This window comes from Lepidochelys kempii, chromosome 1 (assembly GCF_965140265.1).
Source record: "Lepidochelys kempii isolate rLepKem1 chromosome 1, rLepKem1.hap2, whole genome shotgun sequence".
Lineage (NCBI taxonomy): Eukaryota > Metazoa > Chordata > Testudines > Cheloniidae > Lepidochelys > Lepidochelys kempii.
The window spans coordinates 279,894,745-279,918,752 of NC_133256.1; the positions used below are offsets into that span (position 1 = coordinate 279,894,745).

The window sequence follows — 24,008 nt, forward strand, 5'->3', positions numbered from 1 at the left end:
TATATCTCAACTGAGTTCCCATAACCCTAAAGACTTGTTTCTCAGCCAGGGCAAAACTAAAGTTTCAGCTGTATATAGAGAAAAACATATACCTGACATGGTATAGTGAAAACGAAAATGTAGGTAAGTCTCACTAAAGGTAAGGTAATAAAGTTTGTGTCCTGCTATCCTGAGGATACATTTCTCAGCAATCCAGTAATAAAAGACTCTATATTACATTACCAAAAGGCTGAGCTCTTTAGTTCACGTATCAGTCCCCCACTTTTAGGAACACCAAATTAACCCAATTAAAACAATAGATTGTTATCTCATCTAGTTCACTGATCCCATTCCCTCAGATTTCTGCCCATCATCTTCATCCCCTCACAGACCACCTGTTGAACCCTTTGGGGCGGCTATGTCACATGCCACAATAAAGTGTATTGCTTACGTTTATTTCTCTCTGACAGCCAGCTACCTGGGGAGTAATGGTGGATTTGGGGTTGGGGAAGAATGGTCTGTAATCATGACAATTTATTTTGCTCTTGATGGTTTATTGTTCCTCAGTCTCCTGGCTAGTCCAGCTTTTTAGCTGTCCCTTGTGTGCAATCTACAGTATAGCAGACAGCACAGCAATGAGAGCAGGGTTCAACCTGCACTTTCTTAGGATAGGGATTTTTCATTTCCCGCATCACTCAGAATTTGCCTCAGTGATTTCACAATATCGGTACACGGTCTCTCAACAATCCTTGTTGTGAATCCCTGGCACTTTGGACAGAAATCTCATTCTCATTATACTAGAACATTTCCTGGCTCAGTGATAGCAAAATCATTTTTTGAAAGTAGAAACATGTTATTTGTTGCATTGGGAAAGTTCTTGTTTGGTTGCATAAATATGTTAGGCTGTTTCCGACGAGGTGCCTTGGGGGAAAATCATGAGTTTCTTCATAGTTTAGCTCTGTAGCACCATCTGTATTGTTCAAGCACACACGACAAGGATTTATTTTTTTCTTTATTACAAACTAAGAGATTTACTTGTCAAATAATCTTAGCACAAAATAAAGAAAAAAATGAAAGGAAAATACACACATACACTTGCCAGTGAGCCAGCAAAGCAATGTTTTTGTGACTCACTCACATGATATATTCTCTCTATATATAATTCTGATAAATGTGAGCACTTCTCTGTCAGAGTGAATGATATCACAAATCATTTGCATAAAGGGAATGAAAATAGGTGTTTATGATGGAATAGTTCTCTTATCCCCTCTATGGTCTGTGTGGACTTTCTTCTCAATCTATGCTAACAGTGCTACATGCTCATCACAAAACTCTAAGCAAAGACATTGATTTTCTGATCTTTTTTTGGGTACCAATCAATTTACACACCCTGTTTAGGGTAATAGGTGGCTTGTGAGTTACTTGTGGGTAATATGGTTATCCCCTCAATACCTTGGCAACCTGAGGTAATAGTTCATTCGACCTGCATGTTCTCTGAAGCATGGGCTAAATATTGTATTATCAGCACCACAACTGTAGATTTCAGGAGAAAACAGCAGCAACCAGAACCTATATAGTGCTAAGCAAGGGATTGAACCCAAGTGCTAATCCAGTGCCCTGTGCACTAGATCACCCTTCCTACTCCCATCCAGTAATTTTGGGCAACCATTTTCACTGTCAAAATGCAAGTCAGACTAGCACTAGATTGTACAGCTAATGTATTCAGAGAGAGAAGTTACTGGAAGTCCATGGACTAGAGTTAAAATGGCATTTTATTCTGCCTTTATCATCTTGTGAAGTGGAAGTCCGACAAGTACCCCAAAATTCATCTCTTCCACACACGATGCACTATTCAGATTACAGAGAGTTGTGGCTGCATGTTTCACTCTGATTAGAGGTTCCATCTCTATAGGAAACCACAAAACCAGGGAATAGAGCAATGTGTAAATTAGCAGGACTAACTCTTGCTCATTACTACAAATCAGGCAACAAATTAGTCATTTTTAATTGTAACTTACCTTGCTTGATTTGTGATCTACATTAAAAGTAGCAATTGCATCCTCAGTTTTTTTCCTGCCCGATTTAGTTATTATGTATTCAGCCAGTCTGTTGGCTAAATAGGTCTTTCCAGTGCCACTGGGTCCTGACAGGATGATTCTGTGATGCTCCATCAATAAATTAAAGTACCGTTGGGTAATTGGCTTAGGAATTAGTGTATCAAACACAAAACTGTCCAAACTGTTTTCTTCCACTCCTGGGAATAAAAGAAAAAAGGAACTTGTCTCCATTCAAGGTGATGTCTAAAATAAGCATAAAATCAGCATGGTGTCTGCTGACATCCATGCCATGCTGAGAGCAGGTAAATTCTCCTATCTAATAATTCTATCTTCTCCAGGGTTTGAATACAGTTGGAATTGCACAGATACTTCCTAAGGGACAAAAAGATAAAACAGCACCAGCACCACCACCACGAGTAGCTGGGCGGGAGTAACAAAATCAAAGTAAATGTGAAGAGAAGGCTCAGTGAGGCAGAGACGTGCGTTTCAAACATTAAAGGCATTTAAGATAAAAAGGTTGAAGTGACAGCAACAAGGGTTACCAGCAGAAAGATATCACATCAAATGATGCAAAGTCCTTTTGAAGGCCCCCAACATAGAAAAAATGTACAGCTCTTTGAAATATTTAAAGTCCCTATTGTGGAGCAGGATGGCTTAGAAACATTTCTGAATGAGATGCTTGAATTTTGTCCCGGGTCACTATTAAAGCCATTTGTCCTTTGCTGTGACTTTAAAGTCAGTGAGAGAAAAAGAGAAATATTTTTTGTATTATTTAATATTTATACTTCAAAGCACCAAGATGCCTGAATGTGCTAAGTACTATACAAACACATACAAAGAACTTACATGACAAGTGACTTCCTGTGCTGGACACGGGGTGAAAAAAGGTCAGGTTTAAATGATAAATAGGGGGGTTGGGAGGGATATAACAAAGAAGAGAAAAATATCTGAAAAACATAGTTGTGGTTTTACCTTTCAGGTTCACGGTGATGATGTTATTATCTCCAACCAGATATCCACAAGGCAGCAGTTCAGGCACTTCCAGGCTATGGGCTCTGATTAAATCCCCTATACAGTAGCTAGCAATACAATCGGAGCTTAAACCCAGGCTAGTAGCTGGATCCACTCGGAAGATATATTCCTAAAATTATACATACATACAAGATGTAAAAGCATGCATGGTCATCTCATGTGAGACAAGCTATTAAAACACATACTTTAGTGTAGGTGGAGTCCCATTTAAAGAAGACTCAGATCTATGCATTACAGAGCAGCATATATAAACTTAAAAAAGAGCAAAAGCGTTAACTTAAGCTATATGAAAAAAATGAATTACGCAAGTCAAAACTAAGCAAGGAGATTTATGGGAGACAAAGAATATGGAATTAACTGATCCACCGAATTTTAAATGCCCCACCTTAAAGAGACGTCTAATTACTCCATCTAAAACGTCCCATTTGGTTTTCCCGCTAACCCCAATGGATCCTATCAAATATGCCTGCATCTTTTGATCCTATAAAGAGAAAGAGAGAGCATTCACAAACTGGACTAAAATTGGAGGAGGAGTTTGCCACCCACATTAAAGATCTCTAAGATACAATGCTAAAACTTATAATTAACACATAAAAATAGGTATAAGTAATGTTAAGGTTGACACTTCAGTCTTACTTCATGCCATTGTCCACCCATTATTTTAATTATATTGTTGTATATGTGGAAATAAAGTACATTATATAGATTACAGTGCTCTAAGGTTTCTCCTGTATTTAGGGTTACATGCATGAGTTAAACATCAATGGTTGGCCTTTGCTTCATGGGGTAGTACAAAGCTGCCTTATCGCAGGGCAGAATCTGGGCCTAGCACTATAAAAATATTGAATTGTGACCAAGTAAGCGCCTATCCCTTCACACTGAGTCACTTAACTTCAAAGTAGTCAAATTGATTTCTTTTCTTTAAGAAATCTATGGTTGAAACTATATTATAAATTTTTGACTTTGAGCTAATACTTTTAGCTTAGTTGTTTGGGACCATCTGTGCAAAAGTGATGTAGACTTGTGGTGGCACCTGAGCGATAAAAATAAAGTAAGACTCACTGTATACAAATACAGGTTACATTATATTAAAAAGATTTTTGGAATACAAAACATGAGATCATGAGAATATGATTCAAAATTGATTAACTCAGACATCTCAATTTTGTCCACGTGAGGAGCATACTTGCAACTTGCCAAGGGCTATACTTACATTACAATGACCACCACTTTTAACAGAAGCCCATCTGAAGAGACTACAGGTCCCAGTATGCAATACTCCAATTTAAAGTGAGTCAGACTAGTAGTCTGTCTGAGCTAGGGTGACCAGATAGCAAGTGTGAAAAATCAGGACAGCAGGTGTGGGGTGATTGGCAATTATATAAGAAAAAGCCCCAAATACTGGGACTGTCCCTATAAAATTGGGACATCTGGTCACCCTAGTCTGAGCCTTCATAAAAGCAGCAATAGGCCATAATGCAGAAGATTTGGGGACTGCATTTGATCATGCCTGGATTAGATAAAAATATAGGGAAAAAGGATTTTAAAAAAGGGTGTATGTTGAATGTTTGACTTTCAGTCCCTGACTGAAAAAAGTGAAAATAGCTCAGCTATAGTGGTGGTATTTACTATATCTGTGATTCTAGGACTTCAGGAAAATGAATGTACCTCAGATCGACCATAGCCCTTACTTATGGTGACTATAATTTTAACACTGTGGCCTTCTTTGGGGTGGGCTCCATCTGTGACATCATCCAGTAAAATATCTACAACACAAGAAGCAAACATATTTTATAGAATGTGATTAAACTGAGAAGCGATATAAGCTTTGTTTTACTTGTTATTTTAATGTTTGCTGCAAGGTCTTTTAGTAAGAAAGGCTGCTATCACAACAATCTATCACAACAATCTGTAGTATGATCGCTTTAATTGCTACTTACTTCTCCTCCATGGCTGTTGGAAATGAAAAAGTAATGATTTGTCAGCTGGTGAAGGCAATCGTTCCTAATAAGCTTTGGTTGTGTATATCCTGAGATAAGGACCTATACATTCAGTTACTTACAATACATTTTTTTCTTTGCTTTCCTTACTGGAGTGTGTTCAAAACTACCACGGATCCATGTGACAACCTAGTTTAAACCTCATATTATGTAGAAACATAATCTTTGGATATCCACCTTGCCCTTTAAAATGCTGTCAGTTGAAAAATAGAAAATCCTGAAGCCAAAACTCTTGCTGTAAGCCCATTGGGTTTTACCTTCCCTTCCCAACAGACTTTACCTTACACCTATGAAGCATATTTACTTGGAAAAGTCCCTCTTTCCTCATGATGCAGCTTCTAAAGCTGCATTCCCTTCTTGTTCTTTTCATGTCATCAACTTCCTTGATCAGAAGGAAGAACTTGCCCAGGAAACTGCTTTGTATTCAGTCTGGACTCACTCGGTGTCCGGCCACTTCTCTGACGATGGGATTGCAATGTAGGACTTCACAAGGTCTTGGAGATAGAGAGAATCTCCAACAGACATCTGTTTTTTGAGCTCCTTCAACAGGGCTCCTGCATAATATTCCTGCAAGGAATCCAAACTGCCCTTTCCCCACAAAGATTTTTTAGCATAGCATGAAAGCTTCCACTCTTGGGGGCTTTTCATTAACTGTCTGAATAATTCAAAATCTCCATTCTTCCCCATCATAGCTTGCCTTGCCAATGGAGCAGACTCCAGTTAGGGCTTCATTAGTCTCACGTGTTGCAACCCCCAAGCACACTTAACTGGACCACTGCTCCAGAGCGTCTGGTTAATAACCTGTTGGTTTCTACAACAGTCCTAGAAGATTTGATGGTGGAAACTTCACACACTTGCAAGCTCCCTGCTGCCATAGCAAAATGATAGGCATTGTTTAGATTGGAATGGGTACATGTTTGAATGGGATTTTCCTCTCCTCTGTATGTCCTTAGACTTGTTAGTTCTTATAATCAGAAGTAATCAGCTTGCATACTAGAAGAGCACGCATAAATAACACACACAGAATTATACACAGTCTACAGTGTTTTTTTGTTGTTATTGTTGGTTTTTTCCTGTACCTGACTTAATAGAACTCTAGATTTAGTCAGAACCAAGAGATCTGGAGCTGCAATTTCAGGATCTTTTCATGAAAAGGTTTCTAAATTTAATACTATTGAACAGACTACTGCTCTGGTATTAGGGGCTTCCTCCCATAGAGTTGGGGGGGGGGGGGAGGGGGAAGCATAATAAGACTTTTCCTCCCAGGTACTGAATGAATGTGTTTGTAGTAGAAAAAACACATCGTGCCTTGTCCAGGGACAACACAGTCTCATCCATTCAGTGAGTTAATCCAGGCAACAAAAGGGCTGGCGTGTAAAGAAAAACATGCTGATTTTCATATAAAATATAAAATTAAACCAGAAGAGAGGCTCAAATACCCATGTAATCAATGACTGGAAAGATACTGTGACTGACTGCCAACTCAAATTATTGTCAGGCAGGTTGGCACATCCCCAGCTGTAGTATTGCCCAGACTCCATCTATAATTATTAGCCACACTGTTATTGCTTCCAGAGATTGCATTATACTTTCTACAGATGTGCATTACTGATGGTTTCTCTGCTTCTGCTATGCTCATCCTTCTAACAGTTGAGACAGTACTCCTGTTTCTTGGCCACTGTATGCAATGAGTGCAGAAGAATTACATTGGGGAGATTGGGATTATCTATTCTCAGACACTATGGTATTGTATAATGTGGGAATATTCAGAACCTAAATCCTGGTTGCTTTTCTACATGGGGATTACCACAGAAGTCAATAAGAGGATTTAGTGAGCAGAGCAGGATTTGGCACTACAGTAAGTGGTAAATGGGTTGATCTGGACCCGACTGTATATGGAAAGAAAAAAAGGTCATCTTAACCTAGACTACATATCAGTATTCCACAACAAATTATTAGAATCTAATTCTGAACAGTGTTCACTTTCCTTCCTGATTGCAGAAATGGTGCATTCTTAAGGAATCTGCAGGAAATGAACAATACAATATTCTGCAGATAAAAGGGAACGTTTCAGCAACTACTCTCACATTTGTCCCACAAAGATGCATATTTCAGCAGTTCTTTGGCACCTGTTCTACAATGGTGCCCTTCTTATCAAATATCAAGCTGTAGCATACAAAAATCAAAGAGAAACATTGCTAGGAGCTAGGAACATACTGTGTGTAGGATAAATAATCTGATATTGCTATTCTCTGACTTCTAAAGCCAAATTTTCAAAAGAGATCACCAAAACTGTTTGTGATATCCATGTGCAAACACCCATTAGCACATGCAGATCTGAGGTTTATGCATACAAATCAATGCATGTGTAGTTTCAGAAGGCACATTTGAAATATGGACCTTTAAGAAGATAAAAATGAAAGAAAAATACATTCATGTTAATCATGTGTGTGTATATATATATATATATATATATATATATATATATATATATGTATTATTCACCTGACGTAACAGAGTCTGTGATATTCAAGTTGTTCAAAGAAAGCCCTAATGATTGCCGTGATGAAGAAGAGGATGTGCTGCTTGAAGACTCAGAAGATGGTCGAGCCAGCTTCCCGGTATTTCCGGTCTCTGCCTTTAAGCGATCATTTTCAGCTTTCAGTATCTCTATTTCATTCTAAAACAAAAAGAAATCAGTATAGAAACATGGGAGATTTTTGTCTCTGAAAACCACTGAGCACTGGGTGGTTGTTCAGGCAACTTGCTGCTCACCAGCAAGAGCTAACTGATTGAGCAGCTCTGTAGCAGCATGCAACAATATATCAACAGTACAATACAATTAGCAGAAACTGGATTCCCTTCAGTGCTGAAATGGGAGGGGGGGAATGCTAAAAGCTCCTTTTACTCTTGCATCAATATCACCGCTGATCAACACAATGTTCAAGTCCTTGTGTTTACTACAGGTCTGACATATTGCACTTGGAATTTTCACTCCAGAAAGCCATTTTACTTTGTCAAATATCTTATATAATAGTTATTTCATTTAAGTGGTTACTAAAATCTCAGCTAGATAATGCTGCTAAAGTCACAGAAGACTACCGTTGCCACTAGAAGTACATTGAATCAATGACGTCACCAAGGAGATACGAAATTAAAACCAAACAATAAAAATAAGATAGTTTAACTGTTTCATAACCCTTGTTGACATCAGACACAGTTTTTGATCATCCCAACATGGTATTGTTCACATAAGAGCCAAAAAAACCCACTTTTGATGAAAACATATAGTGACAGATGAATCAGAACAGTCAGGATTTTTTTGTTAGCTAAATCCTCCGAGGTGCCGAGAGATTATCGAGTTTACAATAATCAAATGAAAACTTAGCCTGAGCACAGCCTGGTACCAGCTAAATCTAGCTTTTAGACGCTTCATGAAACACAGTACACAGCAACTGCTTATTCCTGGAGATGGCATTGCAGATCAGATTTAATTCCATATTCACCCACACTCTGCTAAGTGTCTGAAACTTTCATAAAGGCTCTTCAACCACATTTTAAGAGTAAAAACATAAAGGATAGCAATCCTCCCCACACCCCCAATGAAAGAAACCAAACAAGCAAAGAATGGTGGGAAGTGAAGAGAAGGGGTCAAACATGTAAAAAATGCCAGCAAGTACATAAAGGCACCTGGGTTCACATCTGGAACAGGGCTCCAGTGAAATGAGTCATGTGATATCAAACCCTTCCCCATCATATATGAAATTATTAATTGCACCCATTTGCCCAGCTGAGCCACATTAGAATGATGGGCAATGAGAAAGCTGTGTTGGGAAGGTTTTAGGGTGCTCTGAGTGTGCACAGTATAGTGCTATACAACTTATTTTCCCCTCCCCTCCCAGAAACACCATGTGGGCTGGAGAGCCCAGGAAGGTTTCCCTTTTAAGAATGCTCTAGGAAGGAGAAACATGGCAACAACAGTGATTGCCAGGAGCATCAGGGGACTGGGGACTAGCCAAGCACTGTCCCAACCCTGTGCAGTCATGTGACCACAGCAAACCATTCCATCCATCCTAGGAGCACACCTGGGCTGGAGCCCTCCTCAGAATTTCATTTCAGGTTCCAGACTCTGTGAGCTGGTTTTTGCACTTCGGAGACTGAATGTTCAGATGAGGTGTAGGAATGGGAAGGTGCAGCTAGGATTGAACACAGATAGGCCCTAAATCAGCAGGGCTCTGTGGTGAAGACTGCCGCTACGAGCTCCAGAGATAGATCCTGTAATGGCAGGAGCAGCCAGCATGCTTCCAAACCCCCAGGACTCTTCCAGTGAATGCAGTCACCTTTCTGAATTTCCCCTTTCTTCACAGAATAAGGTCTCATGCAGATGGAAGGGGAGTTTGTCAGCAGGCAGAGGTTGGGAAGATGCAGGCTGAGAAGCTGGGTTGAGGAAGGACATGAGAGGGGGTCATGGGTAATAATTAAACAAGAATTTTAGCGGGCTAGTAAAAACAAATTGTTTGGGTTTGTGGAGAAGAGTTGGGTCAGGAACTAATGAGTCCAGTAGAGGGAATAGTTCATGTACATAAAAATAATAATGCCTTCCTCCCCCCCTTGAGTTAACAAGCTGTGTAACAATCAGCTTCCTGATCTCTTTGATTGTCTGTCATATCTCTTCTTCCCACCCAAGCCTTTTAGATTGTAAAAGCCTTAGGGAAGGGATTATGTTTTCCTGTGTATCTGCAACACACATTTTGATTGCTAGTGTAATATAAATGATGAGAATTAATATTATCATTATAGTGTCTAGAGTTATCAAGCCTGTCGCTAGGAAGTGCTATCAATCTCTCATGTTCCTGTGTTCCAACATTTCTCTACATAAACAAAATAAAATAATGGGAACGAGTAAAAACCAAACAAGCATGCTTTATGTGAGCACTGCCCTACTTACTTATGCCACTGCACTGACCTGCATGCGGTTCATGGCTTCACGAATCTGATCAAGATGGTGTGCGGAGCTGAGGGCCTCGAGACGAATGTCTGTTAACTTTAGCTCTTTTTCCCTTAGCTCACTCTTTAGCTGCAGAATAATTTCAGCCTCTGCCTCTGTGCACTCACATATCCTAAAGAGGAGAAGGAAAATAGGCAGGAGATTAAAGGAAGCATCTCTCCTACAAGCAGTGTCGTTATTACATATCAAAGAACAGAAAATGGCTGCTGCTGGTAAAACCTAGGAATGGAGAGAGAATTTTATGAAAGCAATATGAAGAGGTTCAAACTGCAAAATAATAATAAAGAAAAAAAGGTAAAATGTCCAGATGAAATGATCATTTCTTTTTTTTATCTTTCAAATTTAGTTAGTTTCCTGTGGTGGAAAAAAAAGATGTAAAAACTGAGTATGTACAAAAACCTAGAAAATTTTTTTACATGCTTGGTTTTTAAAATGTGGAATGGCTGTATTTTCAAATGGCTTGAACTATATTTCTCAGCTGTGCCACTTTTTCTGTGCAAAGGCTATGATTTCCCCAGGTAGCAGTGATCAAAAAGGAGCTATGGTGGTAAAATTAAACTATTGGTACATACTATTTATTAGACACCCATAGTGTGCTTTGTGCTGTGCAATACACAAAAATATAGCCCCTACCCTTATGATCTAACAGACAGTCCCTGCAGGGGCTGTCATATTTACCTATAGTCACCGTATTATAATACATGGTTTCTCAAATACTGCAGTTATTTACTTATACATATAATAGGGTAAATATGTAACTGTGGCTAAATGTTGATTTTTACAGTGGAGACCATTGCATAGTGCGGTTACAGAGACAGAAGCATTTCACTTGACTTTGTCTAGTGAACCCCAGTAGCTACCTGATTCTTATTCTACAACAGTACAATTCGCCTCACCTGTTAGGTAGAACACCATGTTCCAGAACCCATTAGCTATCTTAATTAAATCCAGTCCATGACATAGAACTGTCAGAAAATGGAACAACAAGTTTCTGCCACACTTCAGCACCAGTCAATGCTTGCAGTCAATTTCCTCTGATGTTATTTTGCTTTTATTACTTCTTCTAAATAGTTAATGTTTATAAAATACTTTAAAGAGGAAAAGCACTACATAATCAGTATTACTATAGCTAGTAGTATGCAAACATGAAAGAGAGGTCAGCTTTCAATTGCCAGAATGCATGCAAATGCATTTTGGGAAAGAAAATGACACACTCTTCAGGTTAGCACTTGGATATAGCAATTCCATGCCTCACACTCCTTTTTACCGGGATCTATGCTTGTATATCACATGACCATTTCGCCTTTTCTTTGGTGCCCAGATTACAGATGACCTGCATATACACACATTAGACAGACAGAAGCAAGCGGAGGAAAGAAAAGGTTTAGAACATGAGACTCAGGTCAGAAAAATTAAAAAGAAACCGCTGCAAAGGAAAGAAGATATAGTTCATCGCATGTAAAAACATTAAATGGCAAATTAAAGAAGGGAAAATGTCAGACTTTAGCCTGACTATATTAACACCATGTACCAGTATTTTATATATGAGAAAAAGAGATAAAGACTCATATTACAACTTACTAGGCCATTCCCCTTCACTCAATCACTGCAGCCACCATCACCACTGAACTGATGAGGGGTTTTGCATGTGTGGGAATACTAAAAGAGATATTGACCTACCAGAAGGCTAACTTTACTTCAAAGCTAATGGGGGAATTGTGCAACCTCTTAAAAATCAAGGCCTTGAAGACACTGGTCTACCACCCCCAGACAGATGGGCTGGTGGATCACTTCAGTAAGACACTGAAAGAGATGCTTAGGAAATTTGTGACCTTGGATCACCATCACTGGGGTTAGTAACTTCCACACCCCTTTCTGCCATCCATGAAGTGCCACAGGCACTGACAGGGTTCTCACCATTCGAACTACTATATGGGAGACAGCCATGCAGGATCACAGACCACCACCACGAGAAAGCCAATTTGGTACAGTATGTGATCCACCTGATGGAGAATTTGGAAACACTGAGGGCTTTTGCTAAAGAAAACCTACTGAAATCCCAACAGAATCAGAAACGGACCTGCAACCAAAGGGCCAGGATGTGAGAATTTGGGGCTAGGTATAGGGTATTATTGTTGCTATTGACCTCAGATTCAAAGTGACTGACCAAGTGGCAGGATCCATCTGAGGTGGAAAGAAGGGTGTAAGGGACCAGGGTGTAGGCGGTCACAGCTGGGCTGATGTCTGCCCGCCAGGGACAGAAGTCGCCAGGCCAGAGTTAGAGGAGTCTCAAGGCCAAGCTCCATAAACAAGAGTCAGGCTTGAAGTCAGGCTGGAGTGAGAAACTGGAGATCACAGGCAATACCAGGTTAGGATCATGAGGCAGTAGTCAGAGTCAAAATCAGGCTGGAGTCAGAGACTAGAGTTCAGGAGACAAGGTAATGTCTGGCATAGTAACAGGCCAAGATCTGTGTGGTTGCCCAGACAACTTCCTGGACAGACCTTGGGGTTAAGTAGGGACACTTGTCCAATCAGAGGGCCACAGGGTACTGTCACTCTGGGTTTCATGAGTGGTACTTTCTGCGGCACCTGTTCTCCACAGTGCTCCCTGTACGTGCTTCTACAGGGCTTTCCAGTGGCACTATGGAAATATCAACCACCCCAGGCTCTGCAGATCCAGGTTCTAGTCCCTGGGTCCTTACAAAGGGTGGGGGTGATCAATTATGATATCTACCAGCCAGGGAGAGAAAATAAATGCAAATATATCAAGTGAAACTGCTAAAGGCTTGGGGGGACCAAGAAGGCCTTCTCATAGCACCTTTTCCCCTACAAAAACTCATTAGATCACCTGCAAGCACCATGATGCAGGACCAATACCATTGGAGGGAGAACTCCAGCCTGAACAGAAACAACAATTATGATAGCTGATTGAAGCCTTCTCCTCAGTATTCTCGGTGCTGCCTGGAGGCGCCTACCATCACACGGACACCAAAATGAGGGAAAAGGTCAAAGAAAGCTTTTGACCACTTCCATAGAAAATTTGAGAGATAGTCCATCAAGAACTGCAGGCCATGGTGAACTCAGGGGCGGCTGAAGAATCCCACACTGAGTGGATACTCATAATACTTGTGCCAAAACTCAATAGGTCAACACAGATCTGCATTGATTTCCAGAGTGAATATTGAAATTCAGTGAGTACCCATGCCTAGATAGACGAATTGCTGAACAGGCTAGGAGCTGCCAAATACATACCTGCTTTTGATCTAACAAAATGTTATCATCAGATTCCTTTGAAAACTAAATCACCAGAGAAGACTGCATTTTCCACCCCTTTTGGTATCTACTACTTTAAGACCATGCTACCTTCCAACGCCTAATGAACTAGTTACCCATGGACGTTAAACTGTGGCATCCAGCAAAGATATTGTCATTTCTAGCAATGAGTGGAACGATCACCTAAAACAAATTACCGCATCACTGCAAGCCCTCAGAGAGGCAGGACTAACGGACAACTCTGCCCAATGTAGACTGGCCAGCGGGGAGGTAACTTACCTCCACTATATGGTAGGTGGCAGGTGTCTGAAGCCGCAGATTGGTAAAGTACAACCTTGTACCAATGCCCCATGCCAACCACCAAAAAAGCAAGTGTTTCGCTTCCTGGGCCTTGCCAGCTATTATAGACTCTTTGTATCAAGTTTTGCCACCATTGTGGCCCCCTGGCAAATCTGATAAAAGACACAAGCCCTAAGAAAATTCAGTGATCTGAAGCCTGCAACAAGGCATTCAAGATGCTGAAAGGTCAGCTAAGTTGGGAACCAGTTCTCTCAAGTACAGACTTTTCCAAGATGATTCATACTGCAGACTGACACTTCGGATGTGATTCTTGGGGCAGTACTTTTGCAGGTCTCTGAAGGGGAAGCACATCCCATTCTTTACCTTAGCAGGAAGCTGTTTTCCCAAGAATCCTACTCTGTCACTGAGAAGGAGACCCTGGTCATGCAGTGGATCATAGGTGCCTTATGATATTATTTGTTGGGGAATCCTTTCCTTTTAGTAATAGACCACACACCCCTCCAGTGGCTGAACTTGATGAAAGATACCAACCCTAGGATCATGCAATGGTAGTTTTTCTTGCTGCCCTATAGTTTCCAAGTAATTCACCAAGCAGCAAGGGACCATAAGAACATGGAGTTTTTTTCATGGGTAGGGGAAGAATAAGGGATCCATAATGGTACCCTGGCACTGAACTTGAGGTGGAGAGCATGTGATGGGGTATACATACCCTGTACCAGAACTGAAGGGGGTAAAGAGCAATTCTGGGCCCAGATGACCCCACCCAGCCACCCCCCATCCACACTGGAGAGTATGGTTGAGCTGGAGGCAGAGCACAAAAGGGAGCCAGACAGCGCAGAAGCAGCTTGATAGGGCTGGAGTTTGGTGGAGAGGAAGGGCCCAGGCACCCCTACCAACTCCCCTCCTTACAAAGGGCACAAAAACCCTCACTTCCAGACTCTCCCTTGAGGGAGGAAGAAGAGGGTAAAGACTTTTAGAACCCCACAGCTTCGACTGGACAGCCGCAGGGGTCAACAAATGGACTGAAGGGCCTCCCCCCAGTCATGAAGGCAGGGGACCCCATATCTTCCTTGGGATTCAGTCAGCCCGAGGAGAGATGAGACTGACTGGTGATCTGACAAGCGGGTCTAGTCAACACCCACCCAAAAAGCAGACCAAAACAGGGTGTGATTTTGGCCCAGGAGAAATATTGGAGGTGGGGTGAGCAGAGGCCTAGCACCCTAACCAGCAATGCCATCAGCGATTATCATCCATCCCAGGGCTCTTCAGTTTAGCACAGAAAAGAGTAACATAATCCAATGGCTAAGAGTTGAAGCTGGACAAATTCAGACTGGCAATAAGGTGTAAAATTTTAAGAGTGAGAGTAATTAACCACTGGAACAATTTACAAAGGATTGTGGTGAATTCTCCCTTACTGACAATTTTAAAGCCAAGATTGGATGCTTTTCTAAGAGATCTGCTCTCGGAATCATTTTGGGGAAGTTCTATGGTCTGTGTTATACAGGAGATCAGACTGATGATCACAATGGTCTCTCCTGGCCTTGGACTCTATTAATTGTTCTAAATGGTGCATTCAGTGAGTTTAGAAATGAAGGGAGGAGAGCAGATGGAATGGTAGTTAAAAAAGAAAGGAAGTCAAGGGTGTTTTTTTGAGGTTGGGGGATTCTTGACTATGCCTTTTTCTTTGTGGAGAAAAAGCCAGCATAAAGGGAGGTAGATACAGGGAGAGGTGCTGAGAGTAGAGGTAGGTACAGGTAGTAGAGACAATAAGCAAGTGAGATTGGTGACAGAGACAGAGGGAAAGAATAAAATGGCACTGGTGAGGAAAGGTGGTGGGAGAGAGGACGAGGGAAGGGAGGGAGGGAAGCCAAAGTTAAGCTTCCCTTTTACAAGTCAGCTACTTTGTGTGTGTGGAGGAGGGTGCAGCAGAAGCGGAGGATTTCAGGAGGGAGTCAAAGTGACTAAGTGGCTGGTGTTGGGGATGTAGGCGTCAGAGTGGAGAAGAACTGGCGGCGAAGAGAACAAACGTGTAGTGAAGGGTGTCCAGCAGCTCATGGGATGTTCTCAGAAGGGGAGATGGGAAGGAGCCAGGGGGATGGTACATGACAGCAACATAGATGGGGAGAGTGTTGTCTGATGAAGCATTGTTCAAAGGAGATGGTGGAGCAGAACACTGCAAGGAAGACTGAGAAAAGCCCAATGCCCTCAACACAGCCATCTGAGGATGACTTAACATAAGGGGTGTGAGAGGAGAAGGAGGAGGGGCTGTACTATAAGACAGCGCTGCTGCAGAAACAGTGGTTAAATGGGGGGGAGGGGTACAGGTTTTTGTCAGAACCAGGAGATGATGGATGGAGAGAGAGAGAGCTATGAAAAGGTTGCAGATGTTGGTGATCGTTTCTGAGGTAGAACTGGCCAGGCTTAAGGAGGTCTGTTTCACAGTCCAGATATTTGATAAGTGCAGCTAGTACAGAAAGAGAGACTTACGCAGACGCTGACTGTGATGGTTTCAATGACAATGTTCCACAGTCCCCTGAGTTGTGGGGCAATTTGGGTGATGATGGAAGAGATGAATCGGTGAGTTCTTCTATGTCGGAATGTGAGGAAGGAGGCTTGGTGGACTTTTTCTTTCCAAAGGCCTGTTTGAATGAGCTTCTTAGCTGGAGAAAAGAGAAAGAGAGAAAAATTACTTCCCTTGCCTCTTTGGATTTGTGCAGCTTCTATTTTGAGGAGTTAGTTTGCAGATGCCATCCTAGCCACTGCCTGAGGTCAGTATATAGAAGCAAGGTATTAACATATGCAACACAGTATCTCTAAAGATATGATACAGTGTTTTTTTTATTAATTCAGCGCAGCACAAACTGAATGCTATGGAAAAAGTGCAGGATCAAGTGCTTTGGCTAAGGGGGGTGCTCATTTAAAACCATGAACCTCCTGTGGAATTCCATTTCCATGGCATTCCCTTCAAGGTGACTGGTTTTAAATAACCACTTTGTTTCTAGAATACAGGCAGACATTGCTGATATCAAATGCTAAAAGTATAAGACAAAATCCAATTGATGTGGTTTGTTAATTTATTTTTCTATTAAGAGTTTGAACTGGAGAACTATTCAAACATGTAATTTGCTACAATTAGGATCAGAAGCAAGAGAATTTAAGCTGTGATATAAGTTTTGCCCTTTTGTTTACTGTTGAGAAGAACATTAGCTGAAAGGTAGGTATTTTTTTATTGCCATTGTGTTTAAAGTAGCAAGTTCTTCATATATACAAGCATTGCCTTTTCTTGCTAGAAGCTCTTATCCATTATTGAAAAGGGACAGAATAGCCAAAGAGCCATTTATTTCAGGAACCAAGAGGACAACAGTTTTGTTTGCAATGAATTTTCACATTGTAATTAGTCCATTCGTTGATAGAGTAGTCTATTCAGAAGAGTAACTGATATTAGGAAAAATTGTGCTTTTCCTCAGAAAATTGCTCTTGTTAAAATTGTATGAAGCTTGATGACAAACTGATCCCTCTACAAAACAGTAAGGCACTTAAGCACTTTACTTCAATGGTATAATTGGAGAGTGGGGAGTGTGACCACTAATCAAAGAAATATTATTTAAGTTCTTTCCAGCTCATGATCTTTAACAAGAAAGAAATGGATTTTGGCTACACTCCCCCTTTCTACATTTTAAACTTTGAGATTAAAATGAATAGAGACAAACTGAGAAGACATACAGGATAATCTGTTTTTAGAAGGTACAAAAGCCTACTGCCAAAATGAATAGCAATCATGCCAAGATAGGGTTCTTTATAAATGCATGCCAAATTTTCCATGGTTTATATTCACCTCACTTCCTCTAGAGTTCACCTTGCAGAAACATGAAAGAGTGGGGAATTACAAATCAAGGGAATGAAGGCTGATGAGTATTTTAAAATATTACCTGCATAAACATTTTTTAAACAACAAAAACATATTTTTTATTATGTATAGAAAATATTTCAATAAAACTTTCATACTGTGTGATATCTTTGTGATTTGTTTGATTAAAAAGCTTTATTTCTCTAAACATTGTATCTTTTTCACTCTTCGAACTATTAATAGATTTCAGCTCATTGTTTGGTAACAATTTTTAAGTGAATCCATTTTACTAAAGAAAATTAAAACAGTGTTATCAAAGCCCAGTCATTTGTTTAATCATAGCAGCTATTTTAATGTTATAATTTTGTTTTAAATTGATCCTGACTGATGTAAATAATTTCCCACTGGTAATCAACAATTTTTGGCTTGCCAGGAACATCACAGTGTGACTTTGTATAAACTGCTCCATATCTCTCTGGCTCCACAAGAATATTGTAGATGAAATGGGCCATTATGCTATTCAGGAACGAGGAAGCTACATAATATCTAGGTGATGGGTTTAAACCTGCTGAGCACATACCCAGTTTTTCTTTTTCTTTTTCTTGGAGTCAGCATCATTACTGCTGCCAATGCTAGAATGGCTTGTGGCACTGTTGATGCTGGAAACACTTTCTGAGGAATGTTGTCGTCTTATACGCAAATCTAAAAAAAAAGAAGATACTGTATAAACCATCTGTTCATCCATGCTATGGACTCTAGTTTCAATATAATAAGTCATACCTACATTTATGCAGCACCTTCTTTCTCTAAAGGAGCCCAAATACACATACTATATGTAACAGGCATTGATGTTTTTTCTAGCCCTGATTCAACAAGGTATTTCAGCATGTGAATAGTCCCATTGAAGTTAAAGGGCTACTCGCATGCATAAAGCCAGGCACAAGTTTAAGCATCTTATTAAATAGGGGGCTCTCACTGAGGTGCCAATCCCGGACAGCAATCCGTGCAAGTGGACCCTTATATTTAAGCAGATCCTTGTCCAGGATTGGGGGCCTAACTATGTTACAGTTCAGTTGCTTAAATAATTTTCAAAGCACTGACTTACTTCTTACAGAGCTGTTGTCTGAAGGGTCTGGACACTGTTTGACCCTTGGCTGAATTGGATTTTGAAGCAAGATTCTACTCCCTGACATGTCACCCTGGGAATCAGCAACCAGTAGTTTATTGAAAATAAAATATAATAAAAGACCTGGAAGGTGAAGGATATTGGAAGTGGAATATAGGTCAGTGAAGCTTTTGGTTTTATTATTTTTTTAAGTCTCTAATAGCCATATCCTAATCACCAGAAAACATACTCCTTGCATACACCCCAAAATACTGGGAGGAACTACTTTTTAAAGGAATTATTCAGAAGTGCCACTTTCTAGAATTAAGCTACATTGTATTGAAGACATTTAGTAAAAAGGTCTTGGGATAGTTGCTCATAAATTATGCTACTTATAAAAAAATGATCAATGACATTTACAAAAAGTCACCTTCCTTATCATTCTTTCTTCTCTGGTTATTCCTTTTTTGACTGTTGATTAACAACATGAATGATCCTGCACACCTTTGCAATATATGGTTTGTTATGTGAAGTCCTGGACATGTTTTATACCCACAGGTGTACTGAAAGGGTTAACTTTCAGCACTCAGCAACTGATTCCTGACCATACAAATTTGAGAAGTCAGGGCTCCAAGAACTGTGTGGCACATAGGTGATGCATGTGAGTTTTTCAGCTGTGGAAACACCACAAATATGACAAACACTGACTCCAGAATTCTCTCATCCTTGCCACAAATACTGTCCTCAAAATAACAGAAAACCAGCAGCTTTGCTCTTCTCTGGGGAACAAATTAGTACTTATTTGGACAGTGACAAAAACATACCTTTGTGGGCATGATCAGGGCCATTCAAAGCTCCCTGAATAGCAGCTTGGGCAGCAGAATTTTGGGCTTTCAGCATTTCAATGGTTTCTCTTAGTTCTATAAGCTCAGATTCCTGTGGGAACAGCCAAGAGAGTTTCAAAATATATAACAAAGGAAAAATGTTTTTCCACAATAAAAAAAAATTATAAGACATCAGTGATCAAACTGAAGTCAGTGGGCTCTCACAAGGGTAAAATTACGTCCCAGATAGACTATATAGTTTCTTTCAAAAATAATATATTCAGCTAACATACTCTCATTTGCATTTATGTAACTTCAAATGCTGTGTAATAATGATGAAGTATTAAGAATTTTTAAATCAAGATTAAAGGAGTACTTGTGGCACCTTAGAGACTAACCAATTTATTTGAGCATGAGCTTTCGTGAGCTACAGCTCACTTCATCAGATGCATAAAGTGGAAAGTACAGTGAGGAGATTTTTTATATATACACACAGACCATGAAAAAATATACATTATAAGGAGAGTGATCACTTAAGATGAGCTATTACCAGCGGGGGGTGGGTGGTGGTGGGTGGGGGGAGGAGGAATAAACAAGGGGAAATAGTTCCACTGTTCCTCAGACGTTCTTGTTAACTCCTGGAAATGTGCTGGAAATGGCCCACCTTGATTATCACTTCAAAAGGTTTTCTCTCCCCCCACCCCACTCTCCTGCTGGTAATAGCTCATCTTAAGCGATCACTCTCCTTACAATGTATATTTTTGCATGGTCTGTGTATATATATAAAAAATCTCCTCACTGTACTTTCCACTTTATGCATCAGATGAAGTGAGCTGTAGCTCACGAAAGCTTATGCTCAAATAAATTGGTTAGTCTCTAAGGTGCCACAAGTACTCCTTTTCTTTTTGCGAATACAGACTAACACGGCTGCTACTCTGAAATAAATCAAGATTGGATGTTTTTCTAAAAGATACATTCTAGGAATTATTTTGAGGAAGTTCTATGGCCTGTGCTACACAAGAGGTCACATGATAGTCCCTTTCTGGCCTTAGAATCTATGAATCTTATGAAAGAAAAATAAAATATTTCAGCACTAAAGGTTGATCTAAGAAAGGCTCTTCTCTGAACATTCATTACGACATTCAAAGTCATTATGTAGCCTAAAGCAGATCAAATATTCTCTTCTACACCCCTTAACTTGAAAGATGATTCTTTAATGGATGAATTCCATCCTCAATTTGTATATCATTATCAAAAACTCTAAACTGTACGTAAAATGTTAAGCACAAAAACCTGCTCTACAACAATAGCTACGCAATTTACAGAGTAACATTGTTCCACTTCCATGCCACAAATTCCACACTGGAATGCAGAGTCAATTTTAATTAAAAATAGTTCTTTTACTGCTGCATTAAGAATCAATCCTTCTAACTCTCATTTTATATAATAAGGATTAAAGCTGCTAAAGGAATTTAACCTCAGTGGCAGAGGAAAGAGGAGAAGGAGCAAAACATGCTTTCAAGTCTCTGGGAAAATGAGTTTACTTATGAGCTGATTTGTTTCAATGTCAGCATTTTAATCTCTTCTGGATAGGGGGCCTGCTGAGGGAAACTAGACTTAGAAAAGATTTTTAAATATTTAAATATTTTAAATTTTTAAATATTGTTTTTAACATAAAATGTTTGAGAACTTTTTGTTTAATATAAAAAAAAGTAGCAAAAATGCTTTTTATCATGAGATACTTATGGGCTGGTTTTGCCACCCTTACTCACTGAGAGTAGTTCCTAACTCAGCAAGCAGTTCCACTTAATCAAAAGGAGGCCACACAGTGAACCACTACTCACATTGACTTCAGCGGAGCTACTTGTGTGAATAATTGCTTATCAGCAGGCAAAGGATTCAGTCTGGCCCAATGGGAGCACTTGCTGAGTAACAGGCTACTCAACATAAGGAAGGGTAGCAGAATTCTGGGAGCTCCAACTTGCAAGGTTCTGAGCACCCTGCTGCCAATCCAGCAATGTATTGAAGTGCATGGTTTACTTTAAGACTGTGAGTAGCCTGCTGTAGTTAGTGGGAATACTCAAATACTTAAAGTTAAGGAAATGCTTTGCTGGATGAGGTCATGATGCTCAGCAAATGGCAGAACTGGGCCCTATAACTGCAGCTCCTTTAACTGGGACCATGCATCTGATTACATATACTAGGTATTAGGTTTGGATATTTCTTCCCCTCTAAATAGCAAAATCAAAACCAAATCTGTTAGACAACAGTTTGGTCACATTTCACAGACACTTTCAACAGGTTCATTTTTCTATACTTAAAATCCTTTCTTTTGCCAATTTTTTAGTATTCTGACAATGTTGTCGGATTGGGATGAAATACTCCGATTGTTTATGATGAGCTTTTGTTGAAGAATCTTTCCATATGGATTAAACCAAGAGTCACAAATGTTTTAATTAAAATCTGGAAATGAAAGATTTTATCTTCAAACCATACTGTGATTTTGTTAGGGTAATCTGATGTGGCACAATTTAATTCTTATAGAGCTTTATGAAGATTTGATCAAATGGCCAGGAAAGAAAGATGTGTCTGTCTTGTTGTCACAGCTGTCCTTTCTTTCGATATTTTTTTTTAAATTTAAACACAAACCCTAAAATAATCTGCTATGTTCCACATTCAAGTGCCTGCTTTTGTAAGCATACCTTTTGTTCAGCTGTCATTGTTAGGCTCTGCAGTCGGCCGGTCATATTTCCTAAGCTCTTTTCAAAAGCTGCTACTAGATGAGCCTGTGAAAGAAACAGAAGAAAAACATCTGAAATGTCGGTAGGGTATGAAATGGACTGAGCAAAGCTTCCATGGTACATAACGTATAATTCATGTGTTTTGGCTGGTCTAATAAAATCTGTAATCTGTAGCACTCAGTACTACTTGCTTTCTCCCACCTCACCCCAACTGCCACAGCATTTTCCACTTTTCCAGACTCAGTTTTATCTTCTCCAACTCTTTAGTTGCAGCCTTCAAAATTTAAGTATGATTTGCTCTTCTTGTGACTCTGGGCAATAGAACTTCCCCCCTGACATTATTCTTTCCCATTACTGAAAATAACAACAGAAGGACTCATGCACTCGAATTTTAAAAAAAGTTCTAAGCTGTCAGGGTCCCAGATACAAAGCTCGTCTAGAAGAGTCCATTGAACCAGACTATGGGAAGTGTCTAGATACTGTCATGATGACCTTTTAAGATATTATTACTTTATCTATTTCTCTGATACAGCAACACTCTTCAGAAAGTGTCAGACATTGCAGAGAGCCATAATATAATCTTATTCCTACTGGTCTTTATAGTGGGTTGAGTCTGCATATATATCGCTTGTGTTGTTTTAATATAAAGGCACTGATTTCTTTGAAGTTAGATGTCTGCATTTTTCAATGATGCAACAAACAGAAATTGAAATTCAGCAATGCTTTGTTTTACAATATTTCATTCAAATTTTCTAAGAATACCCAGCACAGACTATATTCAAGAAGTATTAGGCTAGACACACTCATTAGTTGTTATGTATTTATTTGTTTATATGAAGAGTCAATTGTCATGGCATCTAAAATGTTACAGCTATTAAACCACCAAGGAATTGCAGGAAAAACGTGTCAGTGATGTTATTAACTTTTTATGGCTGTAAGAGTCACTTAGAAGGAGAAAAAGTGTGTTCATGCTTACAGTATCAGAAAATATTCAAATGGAGGGATTTCTCTCTAAGAGTTTGTAAGAGGGCAATGGACTGCTATTTTAATGGAGCTCTGTAGGATTCACAAAATCCACAGGTCGCCTTGCTTAACTTATTTTTTTCTGGGGGATTGACGCTTAACTTACACATACTGGCAAAGAAGAGAAAAAGGCAGGAGGAACTTGACAAGATGAGAGAGGATGAACAAGATATGGTTAAAGGACAGAGGTTCTTTTACAAAATGTGAATTCATTGCTCTGAAAAGTACCTAGTTTAAAACAGTATAAAATTTGTCAAAGGGGAGAGCACTCCTGAATCAAATATATAGGATGCTGGTGGGGAATTGAGAATACAGTACATGCTAGAATTATGGAATCTCTTGTCACAAAATCAAATAGTAAAAATGACTATAGGCAAAGTTTTCAAATTTAGGCACCTGTACTGTGTTTCCAAAACATGCACACCCAAAGTAGGCATTGTGGATGCAAAGAGGTTAACTGTGCTTGCTCAAGCACCCATTTATGTGCAAAATTAACTCTTTGGTGCATACAAACATATATGCTACTCAACAGCTTTTGCAGATGCAAGTTCTAATTCTTTTGTGAGCACAGTTATTAATGTTGTTCAAATGTATTCAGGTGTACTTAGTTGTTCCCAAAATCTTCTAGATATTGTCCAAGCACACAGAAATAAATAATTGTGCCCTGAATAGTGTACAATCTAAAAAAGATTAAGGCAGAATAATGGTGGGGGAAGAGGATACAACACAGAAGATTTTGTTTGGCCCATGTCAAGGCATGCTGTTGGGAGGTGAAAGGAACCTCCCATCCCCTCGCTCAGCATATTATTTCTCATAGAT

General features: G+C 39.7%; 1 protein-coding gene across 5 annotated transcripts in view; it reads right to left on the bottom strand.

The window, feature by feature from the left end:
• NAV3 (neuron navigator 3) overlaps positions 1–24,008 on the bottom strand; it is a 415,305-nt gene that overhangs the window by 61,764 nt on the left and 329,533 nt on the right. For 3 of the 5 annotated variants that reach the window (XM_073327696.1, XM_073327697.1, XM_073327695.1), the window contains 11 exons: positions 22,128–22,211; positions 19,426–19,537; positions 18,077–18,198; positions 17,485–17,505; positions 16,137–16,309; positions 10,035–10,188; positions 7,574–7,748; positions 4,737–4,834; positions 3,454–3,549; positions 3,009–3,177; positions 1,998–2,233 (listed from right to left, as the gene is read on the bottom strand). In XM_073327696.1, the coding sequence (XP_073183797.1) occupies positions 1,998–2,233; positions 3,009–3,177; positions 3,454–3,549; positions 4,737–4,834; positions 7,574–7,748; positions 10,035–10,188; positions 16,137–16,309; positions 17,485–17,505; positions 18,077–18,198; positions 19,426–19,537; positions 22,128–22,211 (1,440 nt within the window). The remainder of the gene's footprint in view (positions 1–1,997; positions 2,234–3,008; positions 3,178–3,453; positions 3,550–4,736; positions 4,835–7,573; positions 7,749–10,034; positions 10,189–16,136; positions 16,310–17,484; positions 17,506–18,076; positions 18,199–19,425; positions 19,538–22,127; positions 22,212–24,008) is intronic. The other 2 variants (XM_073327698.1, XM_073327699.1) reach the window with 1 other exon arrangement.